General features: G+C 47.2%; 1 protein-coding gene across 3 annotated transcripts in view; it reads right to left on the bottom strand.

Moving 5' to 3' along the window:
- LOC128697755 (QRFP-like peptide receptor) overlaps positions 1-21,440 on the bottom strand; it is a 250,823-nt gene that overhangs the window by 93,372 nt on the left and 136,011 nt on the right. For all 3 annotated transcript variants that reach the window (XR_011393938.1, XM_070099687.1, XM_070099688.1), the window contains exon 2: positions 1,142-1,925. Coding sequence is in view for 2 of the 3 variants with exons in the window: in XM_070099687.1 (XP_069955788.1) it covers positions 1,142-1,654 (513 nt within the window). In the remaining variant the exon portion in view is untranslated. The remainder of the gene's footprint in view (positions 1-1,141; positions 1,926-21,440) is intronic.

Below are 21,440 nucleotides of genomic sequence, written 5' to 3'. Positions count from 1 at the left end.
CCTGAGGAACACCGCTTGTGACGTGCCCCCATTCTGATTTCTCCCCATTTATGCAAACTCTCTGCTGTCTATTTGCCAGCCATGCCTCTACCCAGGAAAAAACTTCTCCTATTCCATGTGCCTTAAGTTTCCTCAATAGCTTCTGATGTGGAACTCTATCGAAAGCCTTACTGAAGTCTATATACACAATATCATATTCATTACCATGATCTACCTCCTCAAACACCTTAGTGAAAAAAGTTAGTAAATTCGTAAGACAGGAACACCCCTTTGTAAAACCGTGTTGAGATTCATTAAACAATCTGTGCCTGTCAAGATGGCTACGAATTGCTTCGGCAATTATTGATTCCATAAATTTTCCCACTATGGAGGTAAGGCTTATTGGTCTATAGTTCGAAGCCAAGGACCTGTCACCTGCCTTGTAAATAGGTATTACATTTGCCATTTTCCACTTATCAGGCACTATGCCAGTTTGTAGTGATATGTTAAAAAGATTAGCCAAAGGTATGCTAAGTTCCTCTTTACATTCCTTTAACACCCTTGCAAACAGTTCATCAGGACCTGGGGATTTGTTAGGTTTTAGTTTCTCTATTTGTCTGAGAACCATGTCACTAGTTACCGCAATCGTACATAGTTTATTATCCTGTTCTACATAATCTATTATTTCAGGAATATCGCTAGTATTTTCCTGGGTGAAAACTGAGAGGAAGTAGGTATTTATAATTTCACACACATCCTTATCACTGTCAGTGATCTGACCAGAGTTACTCTTAAGTGGGCCAGTCTTGTCCCTAATCTTACTTCTGTATACCTGAAAGAATCCTTTAGGGTTAATCTTTGAATCCCTTGCGACCTTAGCAAGCTATGTATATAAGTGTATAATACTGACCTTGACTAGGGAAAGTTGTGGGTGGAGTGTGCATAACACTGACCTTGACCAGGGTAAAGCTATGTAAGGGTGTGTTGGTGATGCTGACCTTGACCAGGGGAAAGCTGCGTTTGGGTGTGGATAATACTGGCCTTGACGAGGGGAAGCTGTGTAAGGTGATATTGACGTTGACCAGAGAAAAGCCGCGTGAGGGTGTGGATAACATTGACCTTGACAAGGGGAAAGCTGAGTGAGGGTGTGGGTGACACTGACCTTGACGGGGATGCAGATGAGTATTAGAAGGAGGTCAGCGCTAGCCAGGGAGGCCAGGAAGACGTTGGTGGTGGTCTTGAGACGACGGTAGCGACAGATTGTGAAGATGATGAGAGAGTTACCCACTACACCAACAACGTACGTCACTCCGTACACCACCAGCGGCGGCGCTAACTGACGCCAGAAGAAAGTCTCTAGCGCCGCCTCGTAGTCGTAGTCGTAGTATGTCTCGTTCCCGGTGACGTTCTTCAACGACTGGTTCAGCGCGATATTCACGTCGTCGAGGTTGAATTCCGCATCTGTTCCAGAGTCTCTGATTGGTTCAGTCCAGCCGGCTGGAATATAAGCAGACGCATTCTGACTAGGGATCAGGAATGGCCATCTGGTGGTGCTGACATTCTCTTCGTTCCAGGAGCTATCTAGGGTGTTCCAGGAATTGGTGGTATTCCACAGGGAAAGGGGATCCCTAGACTCCTCTGGGAAAGATGCTGCTGATGCTGGCTTTTCCGTCATTATTAAAACTCACATAAGCTGCTCTTAAATTCAACTCAAAATTCTCACTCACACCGTTCGAAATTATTCCACATTTTGGGTTACATTATGATCAACAGTTCCCATGAAGTACATTGGTCTTAGCAAATTTCTTACAGGTACAGTCTTTGTTTTCAGAACAATTACCACTCTTTTCTCAAACTACTGCAGGATGGAAATAGATATGAAGACATTCACTATACTTCGCTAGTTCTCGGGAATAATCACGTCCATCTTCAAGAAGTCTGCGACCCTGAAAATGAACAGACATCAGAATCAAGATACCATACTAGAAATGTCACAATAATATGAACGCAATCTGGACGTCCAGCAATTTAATGCATCTGACAATACATAAATCGGGTCTAAGGGTATATACACCGAGAGGTATCATAACAATACTGGTAAGATGAGACATTAGACATATGCAACACCTGGGTATCTTTATGACTAGTCAGATATTTTCAAATACAGACACCCAGGTGTTCTGTGTAAATTTAATTCTACGCTTATAGGTACCTATACCTCACTGTATATACAATGAGAGTTTAATCTCAATGATTTAATTCTTATTTGGTGGTGAAACAGATTACTTGTAACCTTAATGACGTCCGTGTAGTTGATAGGCTTGAAATCCATTTAACTATCCATCTGGTCTACAAATATTGGCTGGTTAAATCTGCACTTCTAATCCAGTGGGAGAATACCAATCAGACTCAACCACAAGATTTTCTTCGGCTTATTAACCCAAATAATTTTTAATTTGTAACCAGAGGGACCCAGAAAAGCCAAGCAGTGTATCATGCTTGCGACTCTTTTACTGTAAGATAAACACACGAGGATACCCACCCCGAGTGACTAACTCTTAGGTACCTATGTAATGCTATGCTAGGCGCTAAGTGTAAGAAGACTATGATTATCGCCTGGGTCAGGACTCGAACTGGAGTATTCACGATTGTAAACTGTAGGTTTCAATATAAGCAGGCTCACTTCCGGCACAGTAGAATGCATTATTATTATTATTATTATTATTATTATTATTATTATTATTATTATTATTATTATTATTATTATTATTACTGGAAAGGGTTAATCGCGAAGAAGCCATACAGCGTCAGGGAAAGTGGAGGTAAGCAAATTTAATCCAAGGAAGGGAAGGATGGTTCGAATACCTTGAATCAAGAGCCTCTCACTAACATCAACACACCTTTCTTGAAATGTGTATCAAGAAGAAGCACGGGAAAGCACCCGAGGAAAGCCCAGAGGAAACGTAGCCCACAAGCAACGTTTTGCTCTCTGTAGAGCTTTATCCTGACTTGGCGAAGCTCTACACAGAGAAAAAGCGTCTTTTCAAGGGATTTGTGGTCGATACGTGCCATCCTACATCGGCCCCCGCCGCTGCCGTCGCCCCCGCCGCTGCTGCCGCCTCCGCCGCCGCTGCCGCCGCCGTGCTGTTCACCGACGCGGAACGCAAGATCTTCCGACAATGTTAAATTTTATCTGCGTTCGCTCGCGAGAACCACATTTGATTTCACCGTCGACTGAACACGAAAGCCGATCACTTTGATATATCTAATTCCTAGAGCAGCGACTCCCAATGTTTTCGAAATCAAGGAACGGTCTTGAATCTAGAAAAAAAATATTATAATCATAAGCGCTAAATCCTTAAGGGTCAATACTCGAAGTTAATTGAGACGACGCAATGGAATTCAGTAACGGCAGGAGTCTCCTAGGGGGGGTCTGCGCTGCCCTTTCATGAGTCCTAGCTCCCTTTCAGGGGTCCGCTCCCCCCTTTTAGGAGTCCTAGCCCCCTTTCAGGGGTCCGCTCCCCCCTTTCAGGAGTCCTACCCCCCTTTCAGGGGTTCGCTCCCCCCTTTCAGGAGTCCTAGCCCCCTTTCAGGGGTTCGCTCCCCCCTTTCAGGAGTCCTAGCCCCCTTTCAGGGGTCCGCTCCCCCTTTCAGGAGTCCTAGCCCCCTTTCAGGGGTCCGCTCCCCCCTTTCAGGAGTCCTAGCCCCCTTTCAGGGGTTCGCTCCCCCTTTCAGGAGTCCTAGCCCCCTTTCAGGGGTCCGCTCCCCCCTTTCAGGAGTCCTAGCCCCCTTTCAGGGGTCCGCTCCCCCCTTTCAGGAGTCCTAGCCCCCTTTCAGGGGTCCGCTCCCCCCTTTCAGGAGTCCTAGCCCCCTTTCAGGGGTCCGATCCCCCCTTTCAGGAGTCCTAGCCCCCTTTCAGAGGTCCACACCCCTTTCAAGGGTCCGCACCCCCTTTCAGGGGTCCGCGGACCCCAGTTTGAGAAACGTAACCATAGAGGAATATTATTTATTGATCTTCTTAAAGATAAATGAAACCATTTTTATAATATTTATTACTATTAGTTTATTGTGGCAGGGGAGAGCGCTAAACCAGGAGGGGTCATACAGTGCCTGGGGAAGGGGAATTGAAGAGGTTTGATCTCACGGCTCCAGTTGCTAGAATCAAGAGCCCTAGTTTTTTTTAGGATGAAGGACTCTAGTTTTTAGGATTCAGGAACCTAGTTGCCAGGATCAAGGGCCTTAATTGCCAGGATCAAGAGGGCCTTAGTTGCCAGGATCAAGGGCCTTAATTGCCAGGATCAAGAGGGCCTTAGTTGCCAGGATCAAGGGCCTTAATTGCCAGGATCAAGAGGGCCTTAGTTGCCAGGATCAAGGGCCTTAATTGCCAGGATCAAGAGGGCCTTAGTTGCCAGGATCAAGGGCCTTAATTGCCAGGATCAAGAGGGCCTTAGTTGCCAGGATCAAGGGCCTTAGTTGCCAGGATCAAGGGCCTTAGTTACCAGGATCAAGGGCCTTAGTTGCCAGGATCAAGGGCCTTAGTTGCCAGGATCAAGGACCTTAATTGCCAGGATCAAGAGGGCCTTAGTTGCCAGGATGAAGGGTCCTAGCTACCAGGATCAAGGACACACCACTGGGATCAAGCGGCCTCCTTCCCTACGTTCCTCCTTCCTACCCTCCTCCTCAGTTCTTCTACTTCCTTCCTCCTCCTTCCCCTCCACTTCCTCTTCCGTCTTATCTTCCTCACGAAGCTTCTCACGGCTTCATATACATTGATTTATTTCTTTAGGAATTGAGGACTAAACTATAAACATCGTTCAGCACTGAAGGAGAGAGAGAGAGAGAGAGAGAGAGAGAGAGAGAGAGAGAGAGAGAAGTGTGACTTTCTAAATGGTCCAAGTCGGACCGAAACGTCGTCGTAAGGTCCTCTCACCTATGTGTGGTTATTTGTGTATTGTTCCAGTCACTGTATTGTGCCTTTTTGTTCTTCTAGACAGACAGAAAAAAATGGCAAAAGGTACGAGTAATGAGAAAGGTTCAGGCCAACTCTGATGTTTACACACACGCGGCAAGACGGCCATTGTACGAACGATGGTGACTGTGTTTCATTATTTTTTGAGGGGGATGGAGGGAAAGAAGAGAGTTATGGGTCACTTCACCTCGGTGGTAGACGGTTGGTACGATAAAAAAAAAAACGAAAAAACCGGCAATAGACTCGAAAACAAAAATAGCAAAAATAAGTAAAAATCATCATAGCAAAATAAGGTTTTAGAAAAGAATGAATTTATCTTTATTATGGCGAAATAAGAAAGTAGGATAATTTTATTAGGAATATAAACCTAGAGAGGAAGGAAGGAAGGAAGGAAGGAAGGAAGGAAGGAAGGAAGGAAGGAAAGAAGGTGTAGAGATAGGCAGGAAGGAAGGAAAGAAGGTGTAGAGATAGGCAGGAAGGAAGGAAAGAAGGTGTAGAGATAGGCAGGAAGGAAGAAAAGAAGGTGTAGAGATAGGCAGGAAGGAAGGAAAGAAGGTGTAGAGATAGGCAGGAAGGAAGGAAAGAAGGTGTAGAGATAGGCAGGAAGGAAGGAAAGAAGGTGTAGAGATAGGCAGGAAGGAAGGAACGTAGTCCCAGGAAGGATTGGAAGGGAAAGATGTGAGGGAGGTTTTAAGTGGTAAGGGCTTGAGCATCCAGCAGGTATATGTGCGTTTCAGATCCGAGTAAGGGAAGAGGAGCGACTCGTGGCTTAAGGCGCTTACACATTCGTGGAGTTCAAGGTCTATTTAAGAACCTTAGCCACTCAGAATTTTATATACCAGATTTCAAAAATCTACAACCTGTCGGAGTTGCCCGAAATACGTCTGTTTGGTTTCATTATTCTGGGGAAGATCTAAACCCGTAAGGGGTTATGCAAGGCCTGGGATAATGCAAGAGAAAAATATTAGGTTTGATCCGAGAGGAAGAGCAGCTTCAATTGCTTAGATCAAGAGCCTTCGTTAAGCATCAAGGGCACCCCACTCCTTGATGGGACGGAGGTAAGAGGTTAGGAAGTATTTTTTTTATCAGAATGGAACTCGGGAGAGCCTTTATGGCGCCACTGCTGGTTCAGGAGAGGCCAGGGGAGGCGGGGATCATGGTCCGAGACCACTGCTGGTACTGGTTCGGTTTAGGAAAGCCGCAGATCAATGCTGGTCCAGTATTTGCTTCCGCGGGGGTCATCACCAGACACCAATCGTGGTCCTGTGCGAGGGCTGGTCCAACGTTGGTTTCCCGCGGGGACCATGGTCAGAGACCAGTCGTGGCCCTATGCCAGGGCTGGTCCAGTGATGGCCTCCCACAAGGGCCATCATCAGAGACCAATCGTGACCCCATTCGAGGGCTGGTCCAGTGATGGCCTCCCACGGGGGTCATCATCAGAGACCAACTCTGGTCCTGAGCGAGGCCGGGAGAACTCACGGTCGGAGACCAGTGCGGAGCCTGTGTGAATTTAAACCAGACCATAGTCATGGTCCACGGACAAAACGGAAGCTGGAAAAAATCCCCAAGAAAAAGAGAATCGAATCCTTGACGAGAGAACAAACAGGCGAGGAGATGGAATACTCTCAAACCTCCTCAGTCTGGCGAGAAGCCTCATTTGCAGTTAAATTTTTGTTACGATGTTTCGCACAGAGACTTTACCATACCTGATAAAAGAGGACAGGACACATGTGCAACACTTGGGTATCTATTGATTGACACCTTTCGCCCAATCAGTGGCTCCATCAATTCAATAGAGAGAATTAAATAGAGAAGAATGACGCGAAGAAGGAATTTGACGTGTCTGACCTCACAGTGTCGTTGAAATCCTGAAAAATCACATAAAATCCTGCAAAATCCTGTAAAATCCTTTTAAAATACTGTAAAAAATCTTTAAAATCATTTAAAATACGGTAAATTCCTTTAATATACTGTAAAATCCTGTAAAATCCTGTAAAATTATTTAAAATCGTGTAAAATCACTTAAAAATCTGTAAAACCTTTAAAATCTTGTAAAATCCTTTAAAATACATTAAAATCCTTGGAAATACTGTAAAATGCTTGAAAATATTGTAAAAATCCTTTAAAATCTTTTAAAATCCTGTAATATTCTGTAAAATCTTTTAAAATACTGTAAAATCTACAAACCAGATTAACCTGTAAACTAATTTAAATCCTATAAAATCCTATAAAATTTTATGATATCCTGTGAAATTCTATGATATCTGTTCGCATTTGTGAACGGAGGTTCGGGCATCTGTCACGCCTTACCACGAGGACTAAGAAACCAGTACCCCAGGTGCGAGGGGCACCAGTACCCTAGGTGTGAGGGGCACCAGTACCCCAGGTGTGAGGGGCACCAGTACCCCAGATGTGAGGGGCACCAGTATCCCAGGTGTGAGAGTCTCCGGTACCCCAGGTGTGAGAGTCTCCAGTACCCCAGGTGTGAGAGTCTCCAGTACCCCAGGTGTGAGAGTCTCCAGTACCCCAGGTGTGAGAGTCTCCAGTGCCCCAGGTGTGAGAGTCTCCAGTACCCCAGGTGTGAGAGTCTCCAGTACCCCAGGTGTGAGAGTCTCCAGTACCTCAGGTGTGAGAGTCTCCAGTACCCCAGGTGTGAGAGTCTCCAGTACCCCAGGTGTGAGAGTCTCCAGTACCCCAGGTGTGAGAGTCTCCAGTACCCCAGGTGTGAGAGTCTCCAGTGCCCCAGGTGTGAGAGTCTCCAGTACCCCAGGTGTGAGAGTCTCCAGTACCCCAGGTGTGAGAGTCTCCAGTACCCCAGGTGTGAGAGTCTCCTGTACCCCAGGTGTGAGAGTCTCCAGTGCCCCAGGTGTGAGAGTCTCCAGTACCCCAGGTGTGAGAGTCTCCAGTGCCCCAGGTGTGAGAGTCTCCAGTACCCCAGGTGTGAGAGTCTCCAGTACCCCAGGTGTGAGAGTCTTCAGTACCCCAGGTGTGAGGGTCTCCAGTACCCCAGGTGTGAGAGTCTCCAGTACCCCAGGTGTGAGAGTCTCCAGTACCCCAGGTGTGAGAGTCTTCAGTACCTCAGGTGTGAGGGTCTCCAGTACCCCAGGTGTGAGGGTCTCCAGTACCCCAGGTGTGAGAGTCTCCAGTACCCCAGGTGTGAGAGTCTTCAGTACCCCAGGTGTGAGGGTCTCCAGTACCCCAGGTGTGAGGGTCTCCAGTACCCCAGGTGTGAGAGTCTCCAGTACCCCAGGTGTGAGAGTCTCCAGTACCCCAGGTGTGAGTCTTCAGTACCCCAGGTGTGAGGGGTCTTCAGTACCTCAGGTGTGAGGGTCTCCAGTACCCCAGGTGTGAGGGTCTCCAGTACCCCAGGTGTGAGAGTCTTCAGTACCTCAGGTGTGAGGGTCTCCAGTACCCCAGGTGTGAGGGTCTCCAGTACCCCAGGTGTGAGAGTCTCCAGTACCCCAGGTGTGAGAGTCTTCAGTACCCCAGGTGTGAGGGTCTCCAGTACCCCAGGTGTGAGGGTCTCCAGTACCCCAGGTGTGAGAGTCTCCAGTACCCCAGGTGTGAGAGTCTCCAGTACCCCAGGTGTGAGAGTCTTCAGTACCTCAGGTGTGAGGGTCTCCAGTACCCCAGGTGTGAGAGTCTCCAGTACCCCAGGTGTGAGGGTCTCCAGTACCCCAGGTGTGAGAGTCTCCAGTACCTCAGGTGTGAGGGTCTCCAGTACCCCAGGTGTGAGAGTCTCCAGTACCCCAGGTGTGAGGGTCTCCAGTACCCCAGGTGTGAGGGTCTCCAGTACCTCAGGTGTGAGGGTCTCCAGTACCTCAGGTGTGAGGGTCTCCAGTACCTCAGGTGTGAGAGTCTCCAGTACCCCAGGTGTGAGAGTCTTCAGTACCTCAGGTGTGAGGGTCTCCAGTACCCCAGGTGTGAGGGTCTCCAGTACCCCAGGTGTGAGAGTCTCCAGTACCCCAGGTGTGAGGGTCTCCAGTACCTCAGGTGTGAGGGTCTCCAGTACCTCAGGTGTGAGGGTCTCCAGTACCTCAGGTGTGAGAGTCTTCAGTACCTCAGGTGTGAGAGTCTCCAGTACCCCAGGTGTGAGGGTCTCCAGTACCCCAGGTGTGAGGGTCTCCAGTACCTCAGGTGTGAGGGTCTCCAGTACCTCAGGTGTGAGGGTCTCCAGTACCCCAGGTGTGAGAGTCTTCAGTACCTCAGGTGTGAGAGTCTCCAGTACCCCAGGTGTGAGGGTCTCCAGTACCCCAGGTGTGAGAGTCTCCAGTACCCCAGGTGTGAGGGTCTCCAGTACCCCAGGTGTGAGGGTCTCCAGTACCTCAGGTGTGAGGGTCTCCAGTACCTCAGGTGTGAGGGTCTCCAGTACCTCAGGTGTGAGAGTCTCCAGTACCCCAGGTGTGAGAGTCTCCAGTACCTCAGGTGTGAGGGTCTCCAGTACCCCAGGTGTGAGAGTCTCCAGTACCTCAGGTGTGAGGGTCTCCAGTACCCCAGGTGTGAGGGTCTCCAGTACCTCAGGTGTGAGGGTCTCCAGTACCCCAGGTGTGAGAGTCTCCAGTACCCCAGGTGTGAGGGTCTCCAGTACCTCAGGTGTGAGGGTCTCCAGTACCCCAGGTGTGAGAGTCTCCAGTACCTCAGGTGTGAGAGTCTCCAGTACCCCAGGTGTGAGAGTCTCCAGTACCTCAGGTGTGAGGGTCTCCAGTACCCCAGGTGTGAGAGTCTCCAGTACCTCAGGTGTGAGGGTCTCCAGTACCCCAGGTGTGAGGGTCTCCAGTACCCCAGGTGTGAGGGTCTCCAGTACCCCAGGTGTGAGGGTCTCCAGTACCCCAGGTGTGAGGGTCTCCAGTACCTCAGGTGTGAGGGTCTCCAGTACCCCAGGTGTGAGGGTCTCCAGTACCCCAGGTGTGAGGGTCTCCAGTACCCCAGGTGTGAGGGTCTCCAGTACCCCAGGTGTGAGGGGTCTCCAGTACCCCAGGTGTGAGGGTCTCCAGTACCTCAGGTGTGAGAGTCTCCAGTACCCCAGGTGTGAGGGTCTCCAGTACCTCAGGTGTGAGGGTCTCCAGTACCCCAGGTGTGAGGGTCTCCAGTACCCCAGGTGTGAGGGTCTCCAGTACCTCAGGTGTGAGGGGCACCAGTACCCCAGGTGTGAGGGTCTCCAGTACCCCAGGTGTGAGGGTCTCCAGTACCCCAGGTGTGAGGGTCTCCAGTACCCCAGGTGTGAGGGTCTCCAGTACCTCAGGTGTGAGGGGCACCAGTACCTCAGGTGTGAGGGTCTCCAGTACCCCAGGTGTGAGGGTCTCCAGTACCCCAGGTGTGAGAGTCTCCAGTACCCCAGGTGTGAGGGTCTCCAGTACCTCAGGTGTGAGGGTCTCCAGTACCCCAGGTGTGAGGGTCTCCAGTACCTCAGGTGTGAGGGTCTCCAGTACCTCAGGTGTGAGGGTCTCCAGTACCCCAGGTGTGAGGGTCTCCAGTACCTCAGGTGTGAGGGTCTCCAGTACCTCAGGTGTGAGGGTCTCCAGTACCCCAGGTGTGAGAGTCTTCAGTACCTCAGGTGTGAGGGTCTCCAGTACCTCAGGTGTGAGGGTCTCCAGTACCTCAGGTGTGAGGGTCTCCAGTACCCCAGGTGTGAGAGTCTTCAGTACCTCAGGTGTGAGGGTCTCCAGTACCTCAGGTGTGAGGGTCTCCAGTACCTCAGGTGTGAGGGTCTCCAGTACCCCAGGTGTGAGAGTCTTCAGTACCTCAGGTGTGAGGGTCTCCAGTACCCCAGGTGTGAGGGTCTCCAGTACCCCAGGTGTGAGGGTCTCCAGTACCCCAGGTGTGAGAGTCTCCAGTACCCCAGGTGTGAGGGTCTCCAGTACCTCAGGTGTGAGGGTCTCCAGTACCTCAGGTGTGAGGGTCTCCAGTACCTCAGGTGTGAGGGTCTCCAGTACCCCAAGTGTGAGAGTCTTCAGTACCTCAGGTGTGAGGGTCTCCAGTACCCCAGGTGTGAGAGTCTTCAGTACCTCAGGTGTGAGGGTCTCCAGTACCCCAGGTGTGAGAGTCTCCAGTACCCCAGGTGTGAGGGTCTCCAGTACCTCAGGTGTGAGGGTCTCCAGTACCCCAGGTGTGAGGTAGCACCCGGTTAACGCTATGCTAAGCTATATCCAAATACATTTCCTCACGTCGTAAGTCTTCCAGCGGGACAAAACGCCCATGCTAAGGACGCCTCCACATTACGTTGGCGAAACTTTTTCCTCGCAAGATAATTGCGCAAAATTTTTCCCGGGGAGGAAAAAATGCCCATTCCCCAGTCGTGTTAGTCAGCCAGCGCTGACGAACCATGGTAAAAGATTTCCCTTAGGAAACTGTGAGGGTAAGAAATCGTGAATGTTCAGAGAGTCAGAGAAACTATTTTTGGCAGACAGGTCGGCAGAGAGGGAAGATGTCTATCTCTGTGTATATATACCATCAGGTGTTTCTCTTTATATATATATATATATATATATATATATATATATATATATATATATATATATATATATATATATATATATATATATATATATATATATATATATATATATACAAACACTGAAAACACTGATCTCTGGCTGAAGGAGACTCGAACTTACGAACCTTAGGACAAGGTACGCAGTGCTTTACCAATCTACCCACACTGGACAATACCTTGGCGTGTAGCTTGCGCTACACGTTTGATCCAAGGCAGCCAGCTTTTAGGGAGAAGACTTACAGCTTTTCATCTCATCCCCTGCATGCATCAGCCTTACTAGAGATTTTAACAATGCAAGGAATTCGCAAGAGCAGGCGAAATATACACAAACACTGATCTCTGGCTGAAGGAGACTCGAACCTACGAACCTTAGGACAAGGTTGCAGTGCTTTACCAATCTACCCACATTGGACAATACCTCGGCGTGTAGAGATCAGTGTTTGTGTATATTTCTCCTGCTCTCGCGAATTCCTTGCATTGTTAAAATCTCTAGTAAGGCTGATGCATGCAGGGGATGAGATGAAAAGCTGTAAGCCTTCTCCCTGAAAGCTGGCTGCCTTGGATCAAACGTGTAGCTCAAGCTACACGCCAAGGTATTGTCCAGTGTGGGTAGATTGGTAAAGCACTGCGTACCTTGTCCTAAGGTTCCTAGGTTCGAGTCTCCTTCAGCCAGAGATCAGTGTTTGTGTATATTTCGCCTCCTCTCGCGAATTCCTTGCATGTATACATATATATATATATATATATATATATATATATATATATATATATATATATATATATATATATATATATATACAATAAGATCACAGTAAATAGGTGATTTTAAAATATGCAAAACAGCCACTGTGAAAGAGTAGTGAAATTCCAAGCGCTTTCGTGACTACTCACATTGTCAAGGAACTATGAAAGTAATACATCAAAGGAAGGCAATTAAAGGGCTTAGGCCACACCTCACAGTCAACTCCCAAAACAAAGGAACACCTGACGCGCGACGATACCGGACTCATAAGAAAAGAGGAACACTGCAGTAGATCCGCTGGTCCAACTAGACAGGTCCTCATGACATCCCACTAACAAAATATTCTACCCAAGAAATAAAGTTTATTATTTGTCCAATGTATTATTAAACTCTTCCCAAATTTTATTAATTATAAATGAATCTAATTTCTATAAACCAAAGGAAATATTTATATTATCCTCAAAACTGCTTTTTATGTAACAAGATTCAATTACATTTCTGTCAACCATGGACTTGCTTAATACAACTTTCTCAACTTTTTGAAAATCGATTGGATGGTTAAAATCTCTCACATGAATAATTAGAGCATTGGAATCTTGTCCGGTTCTAATGGTAAAATTCTTGAACTTAGATTAAAACAACATAAATATAGCATTAGAACTGGACAAGATTCCAATGCTCTATTTGTTCATGTGAGAGATTTTAACCATCCACTAGGGATGACAACCTCGTCCGTCTTTCCCCTAGGGCGACAAACACCCGCCGGGCAAATGCCAACAACAGGCCACCCGACGCCTCAAAAATCAGAGCTCAAATTAGCAAAAAAAAAAAGAAAAAAGAAAAAAATGGAAGAGGGTAATACTATTGGAGCACTGAGGCTTATAACCAGTGAGGATACCATCGCTCCTAAGGACGTCAGTATGGCACAAGCTCTGAAGGACAAACACCCACCCAGGGCTCCCACTACCAACATTGACCTCCCCGACATTGCAGCAGGCGAAGAACATCTAACCTTACGGGATGCTGATGTGTATAAAGCTGCTGTATCATTTCCACAGGGCTCAGCAGGGAGTTTCACCGGTTTAAGGCCTCAATACTTAAAACAAGTGCTCAGTCCAGCACTTGGTGATTTTTCAGAGAGGTTGCTGCCTAAATTCACCAAATTTTCCAACCTGTGCCTGGCTGGCAGTGTCCCAGAGGCCATTAGACCCCTTTTCTTTGGTGCCTCATTGTGTGCCCTCCGGAAAGATGATGGAAGAATCAGGTCCATTGCAGTGGGTAACACCCTTCGGCGCCTAGTCGCCAAGGCTGCAGTAAGAATGGTGAATCAAGAGGCTGCTGCATTGCTGAAACCAACTCAGCTCGGTTTTGGTGTTCAACAGGGCTGTGAAGCAGCTGCCCATGCAGCACGAGTATGTACCAACAACATGTCCGATGAAAAAGCCCTGATCAAATTGGACTTTGCCAACGCTTTCAACTTAGCTAGAAGGGATGCTGCTCTCCAAGCAGCTTTTAGAAACTTCCCTTCCCTTTATCCCTTCATAGAATCGTATTATAGTGTGTCTTCTAAACTATTGTTTGGGGACCATGAAATTGACTTGTGTGAGGGTGTGCAACAGGAGGACCCTCTCGCCCCCCTTCTATACTGTTTAGTCATCAAGGAAGTCACAGAAGCACTCTCCAGCGAGCTCAATATCTGGTTCCTGGACGACGGTACCCTAGCTGACACAACAGAATCTCTCCTAGAGGACATCAGTAAAATTAAAGACATGGGAGAAAGCCTGGGCCTTTCTTTAAACCCCACCAAATGTGAAATAGTTTCTACCAATCAACAGATGATCCAGAATATTAGCGCCATTTACCGGGAGCATGAGCTGTTGATCCAGTCAATAGCACTCTCCTTGGCGCTCCTCTTGGGTCCAATGCCATCGATCTGATCCCAGAAAAAAAGTCTCAGACCTCCGGACGATGGAAGGCAGGATGAAAGACATTGATACACATGATGCCTTCTACCTACTCACCAGGTGCCTGTCAATCCCAAAACTTACCTACTTTCTGAGATGTTCCCCAGCCTTCAGCAGTCCAAAACTCAAGGAATATGACTCTCTCCTTAAGACCATGCTAGAGAGTGTATTGGATCTTTCCCTTGAAGATGGGCAGTGGTTGCAAGCCTCACTTCCGGTCAGGCTTGGGGGGCTGGGAGTACGCAGATCCTCCCAGACTGCCCGACCAGCTTTCCTATCCTCTTCCATAGTATCAAACAAATTAATAAGACAAATTCTTCCTGATAACCTCAGTGACTCAGCAGGAATGCAGGACCCTAACTCTGCCAGTGCCATCACTAAATGGGAGACTCTTGCTGCTCCAGAACCAAACCCTAGGGCAGCACTGGCTTACAATCAAGCTGGGATGGCCCCATCGCCGAAAAGGTGCTTGCCAACATGCTCAGGGCTGTAACATCAGACAAGGAGATTGCCCATCTCCAAACTGTGAGTGCACATCACTCTGGAGACTTCTTCCAAACAGTTCCCATATTGGCAATAGGAACGCTCCTCAACTTTAAGACCCTCCGTAATGCAATGGCTCTGCGTCTTGCTGCCCCAATTCACACAGAATGTACGTGCATTTGCAGTGAAGCGCAAGCTGACCAATATGGTCTACATGGTCTTAACTGTTCCAAAACCAAGGGCTGGCATGCAAGACACAATGAGGTCAACGACATCATTAAGAGAACCCTTGCTACAGCTGGATGCCCAGCCGAGAGAGAGCCCCGATCACTAGCAGCCAACAATACCCACAACCCAGCAAACCGCCCCGACGGGATCACCATCTATCCTTGGAAGAATGGTAAGCTCTTAGCATGGGACTATACCTGTGTGTCCACACTGGCTGACACCTATATCCATCACAGTGTGGGGCGACAGGGAGGAGCTGCTGACCACAGGGAGGAGTACAAGATCAGCAAGTACAGGGACATAAGCCAACAGTATCAATTTGTCCCAGTGGGATCAGAGACCTTGGGATCATGGGGAAAAAATGCCTCATGATTCCTTAAAGAACTGGGTTCCAGACTCATCGACACCACCAGGGACCCAAGGGCAGCCACTTTCATGTTCCAGCGCCTCAGCGTGGCCATCCAGAGGGGAAACGCATACTGCATACCGGGCTCGCGTCCAGCTTCAGAGGAGCTGGAGAAGATTCATAATCTTTGATATATTGTACCAATGTACTCATGTATGTGTTTTCTATCAACGTATTCTGTCTATTAATAAATTAGTACATATATAATATAAATTATAGGGGGTGGTAGGAGAAGAAAATATTCAGACAGCTCTGGGAAGAACCTTGAGTTTTCCCTGACGTACGTTTAATGTCTTCTCTGAGGATGAGGGTCCCCAATATATATATATATATATATATATATATATATATATATATATATATATATATATATATATATATATATATATATATATATATATATATATATATATATATATATATATATATATATATATGTAGATACACCGACAGGCGTGTATCTCTCACCGTATATACCTAAAGAGACTTCTCTCTCTCACACTTTTTATATACCAACAGATATGTGCATCTCTCGATATATATTCACCGAGAAAATAATGTATATCAGTATATATATACAGTATATAAATCAAGGGATGTGCATATCTCACAGGATATAAACCGAAAGGATTGTGTATCTCATCTCCTATACACCGAGAGGTAAGTATCTCTCAGTGTATATACACAAAAAATGTCTCTCTGGGTAAATACTACAATAACGCTTGAACCCCCATAGAAGGAAGACGTATTTCTGATGTTAACGTTCTAGTGAATTACTCTTCGGACAACTAACGTACGAGCAACATGCTGGTTTTACATTGTTCCAGCAATGTGATGGCCTGATTACAACGTCTTCACATCTTCACTGCTTTTGCTGCCTCCTCTGCATTTGACTGAAGAAGCCTAATGTATAGGCGAAACGTTTCGAAATAAAGATACCTAACTACTGCACCTGTGTCTTACTTAGCGACATGATAGTCCTCAAATCCCCACCGGTTTTTAATGAGCAGTGCAACTCCTTCTCCCCCTCTGCTCCTTTCTATCTTTCCTCAGAATCTGATATCCGGGTGGAAAGATTGCATCTGTTATCATCCTGGCGAGTTTCGTTTCTGTGTTTGTCAGGAAATAGGACAAGTGTTTCCTGACGAAGGTTTTAGTTATATGATAACCAGCAGCTGGAGCTTTTACTTCGATGTGTGTAGCAGTATCTATGTGTACCATATGGATAGAAGTGCCAGCTGCCAGGGTCAGTGATATCAACAGAATGCCCATTAGCCAGCAAAAACGTATAAACTATGCTTGTGAGGGTCGATGAAAGGAAGATTTTTGGCTCTCCTACCTCAAACGCTGACGTAGCTGTTTGGGTTTTTAAAAACACGCAAGATAGAGAAAGATATAAGTGGGAGAGGTAAGTGGGAGATGACAGTAGGTGATGGCTGAGACGAGGGCTAAAAGAAGAACCTAGGGTACTTGATTCATAAGGTTTAAAACCTGTCGACTACACGAGGGTCATTAAAAAGCACGTAAGTTCGCCCGTATTCCATTAACATAATCATTTCTCCACTATAATCTACCTCGTCTATAATTACTTTCACATTTGCTTTGTCTGTTACGTACGGTGAAGTCTAGGACCTTTCCTTTATTAAGGATCCTGAACTTCACCTTACGAAACAGACACAGCAAATGCGATACTAATTATTAACAAGGTAAACTGTAGTGGAAAAATGAACATGTTATCAGAAGACGGGGAAACTGACGTGCCCCTTAAGGTTGCAAGTCACCTATACACCACCTGTCAAAGGTACCTTCATGCCTAAAATAGGGATTAAAGTGAACACTGTATATATACACTGGGAGATATACGCTTCTTAGTGTATCTGTCCTTGGGAACACATGTGCAAGTTATCTCCAGATTTTTATATACTAATTACTTTTGCATTAAAACAAATATAATCGTTGTCTGAAAAAACATATTTGTTATGAGAATTTGCCTAAGCTCATTGTTATTGAAGTTTTTATGTCTCCGTGTCACCTACAGGGATCAGGTGAAAGTGACCAGGTGGTCATGAAAGTGACCAGGTGGTCATGAAAGTGACCAGGTGGTCATGAAAGTGATCAGGTGGTCATGAAATCGACCAGGTGGTCATGAAAGTGACCAGGTGGTCATGAAAGCGACCAGGTGGTCATGAAAGCGACCAGGTGGTCATGAAAGCGACCAGGTGGTCATGAAAGCGACCAGGTGGTCATGAAAGTGACCAGGTGGTCATGAAAGTGACCAGGTGGTCATGAAAGCGACCAGGTGGTGATGAAATTGACCAGGTGGTCATGAAAGTGTCCAGGAAGGAAAGTAACCCAGAGGGAAAGTACGGAAAATTAATGAAGCTATTGGAGGCTTGTTTACCATCGTGATGATAGGCTAGTAAGCCGAAATCTCCCGGCTAACCTATTTTAAGCCAGTAACTGGGCATGAGACCCTTGCATGACGTTCTCAAGGTCATCAATGTGCTCTCTCAGTGTGTAAATTAATAAGAACCCAGAATATATTAGGGAAGGACCACGATTTGAGTCCTTATCTATTCTCGTTTGTTATGTATCTAGAGATATTCCTGCTAACTCTTTTTATGGGGCATAGTTCCTAGGTCTTTTGCGTATCTCTATGTTCTTGCGATACCGCCTATAGTATAAATCAGGTGTGTATAATAACCCAAAATCTACACCACACACACACACACACGCACACACACACACACACAGACACACACACACACACACACACACACACACACACACACACACAGACACACACACACACACACACACACACACACACACACACAGACACACAGACACACAGACACACACACACAGACACACACACACACACACACACACACACACACACACACACACACACACACACACACACACACACACACACAGACACACACACACACACACACACACAGACACACACACACAGACACACACACACACAGACACACACACAGACACACACACACACACACACACACACACACACACACACACACAGACACACACACACACACACAGACACACAGACACACACACACACACACACACACACACACACACACACACACACAGACACACACACACACACACACACAGAGACACACACACACACACACAGACACACACACACACACACACAGACACACACACACACACACACACACACACACACACACACACACACACACACAGACACACAGACACAGACACACACACACACACACACACACACACACACAGACACACACACACACACACAGACACACAGACACACACACACAGACACACAGACACACACACACACACACACACACACACACACACACACACACACACACACACACACACACACGGACACAAGGACCAGGTAATCAGGCTAAGGAAGGAAGGAGGAGAGACAACAGGAAATGACCGGGAAGTATGTGAAGAACTCAACAAGAGATTCAAAGAAGTGTTCACAGAGGAGACAGAAGGGACTCCAGAAAGACGGAGAGGTGGGGCACACCACCAAGTGCTGGACACAGTGCACACAACCGAGGAAGAAGTGAAGAGGCTTCTGAGTGAGCTAGATACCTCAAAGGCAATGGGGCCAGATAACATCTCCCCATGGGTATTGAGAGAGGGAGCAGAGGCGCTATGTGTACCCCTAACAACAATATTCAATACATCTATCGAAACAGGGAGATTGCCTGAGGCATGGAAGACAGCAAATGTAGTCCCAATCTTTAAAAAAGGAGACAGACATGAAGCATTAAACTACAGACCAGTGTCACTGACATGTATAGTATGCAAAATCATGGAGAAGATTATCAGGAGAAGAGTGGTGGAACACCTAGAAAGGAATGATCTCATCAACAGCAGCCAGCATGGTTTCAGGGACGGGAAATCCTGTGTCACAAACCTACTGGAGTTCTATGACATGGTGACAGCAGTAAGACAAGAGAGAGAGGGGTGGGTGGATTGCATTTTCTTGGACTGCAAGAAGGCGTTTGACACAGTTCCACACAAGAGATTGGTGCAAAAACTGGAGGACCAAGCAGGGATAACAGGGAAGGCACTACAATGGATCAGGGAATACTTGTCAGGAAGACAGCAGCGAGTCATGGTACGTGGCGAGGTGTCAGAGTGGGCACCTGTGACCAGCGGGGTCCCGCAGGGGTCAGTCCTAGGACCAGTGCTGTTTCTGGTATTTGTGAACGACATGACGGAAGGAATAGACTCTGAGGTGTCCCTGTTTGCAGATGACGTGAAGTTGATGAGAAGAATACACTCGATCGAAGACCAGGCAGAACTACAAAGGGATCTGGACAGGCTGCAGAACTGGTCCAGCAATTGGCTCCTGGAGTTCAATCCCACCAAGTGCAAAGTCATGAAGATTGGGGAAGGGCAAAGAAGGCCGCAGACGGAGTACAGTCTAGGGGGTCAGAGACTACAAACCTCACTCAAGGAAAAAGATCTTGGGGTGAGTATAACACCAGGCACATCTCCTGAAGCGCACATCAACCAAATAACTGCTGCAGCATATGGGCGCCTAGCAAACCTCAGAACAGCATTCCGACATCTTAATAAGGAATCGTTCAGGACCCTGTACACCGTATACGTTAGGCCCATATTGGAGTATGCGGCACCAGTTTGGAACCCACACCTAGCCAAGCACGTAAAGAAACTAGAGAAAGTGCAAAGGTTTGCAACAAGACTAGTCCCAGAGCTAAGAGGTATGTCCTACGAGGAGAGGTTAAGGGAAATCAACCTGACGACACTGGAGGACAGGAGAGATAGGGGGGACATGATAACGACATACAAAATACTGAGAGGAATTGACAAGGTGGACAAAAACAGGATGTTCCAGAGATTGGACACAGTAACAAGGGGACACAGTTGGAAGCTAAAGACACAGATGAATCACAGGGATGTTAGGAAGTATTTCTTCAGCCACAGAGTAGTCAGTAAGTGGAATAGTTTGGGAAGCGATGTAGTGGAGGCAGGATCCATACATAGCTTTAAGCAGAGGTACGATAAAGCTCACGGCTCAGGGAGAGTGACCTAGTAGCGATCAGTGAAGAGGCGGGGCCAGGAGCTCGGACTCGACCCCCGCAACCTCAACTAGGTGAGTACAACTAGGTGAGTACACACACACACACAGACACACAGACACACACACACACACACACACACACACACACACACACACACACACACACACACAGACACACAGACACACAGACACACACACACACAGACACACACACACACACACACACACACACACACACACACACACACACACACACACACACACACACACACAGACACACACACACACAGACACACACACACACACACACACACTACACAGGAATGAGGAACTACCTGAACGGGGTTCAGTGGGACAGAGAACTGGCAGGGAAACCAGTTAATGAGATGATGGAATATGTAGCAATAAAATGCAAGGAGGCTGAGGAGAGGTTTGTACCCAAGGGTAACAGGAGTAATGAAAAAGCCAGGATGAGCCCATGGTTTACCCAAAGGTGCAGGGAGGCAAAAACCAAGTGTGCTAGGGAATGGAAGAAATATAGAAGGCAAAGGACCCAGGAGAATAAGGAGAACAGTCGTAGAGCCAGAAATGAATATGCACAGATAAGAAGGGAGGCCCAAAGACAATATGAAAATGACATAGCAGCGAAAGCCAAATCTGACCCGAAACTGTTGTACAGCCACATCAGGAGGAAAACAACAGTCAAGGACCAGGTAATCAGGCTAAGGAAGGAAGGAGGAGAGACAACAGGAAATGACCGGGAAGTATGTGAAGAACTCAACAAGAGATTCAAAGAAGTGTTCACAGAGGAGACAGAAGGGACTCCAGAAAGACGGAGAGGTGGGGCACACCACCAAGTGCTGGACACAGTGCACACAACCGAGGAAGAAGTGAAGAGGCTTCTGAGTGAGCTAGATACCTCAAAGGCAATGGGGCCAGATAACATCTCCCCATGGGTATTGAGAGAGGGAGCAGAGGCGCTATGTGTACCCCTAACAACAATATTCAATACATCTATCGAAACAGGGAGATTGCCTGAGGCATGGAAGACAGCAAATGTAGTCCCAATCTTTAAAAAAGGAGACAG

Source organism: Cherax quadricarinatus, chromosome 68 (assembly GCF_038502225.1).
Source record: "Cherax quadricarinatus isolate ZL_2023a chromosome 68, ASM3850222v1, whole genome shotgun sequence".
Taxonomy (NCBI): domain Eukaryota; kingdom Metazoa; phylum Arthropoda; class Malacostraca; order Decapoda; family Parastacidae; genus Cherax; species Cherax quadricarinatus.
The sequence above is the reverse complement of the archived record's forward strand: the minus strand, read 5'-3'. Positions and strand labels throughout refer to the sequence as shown.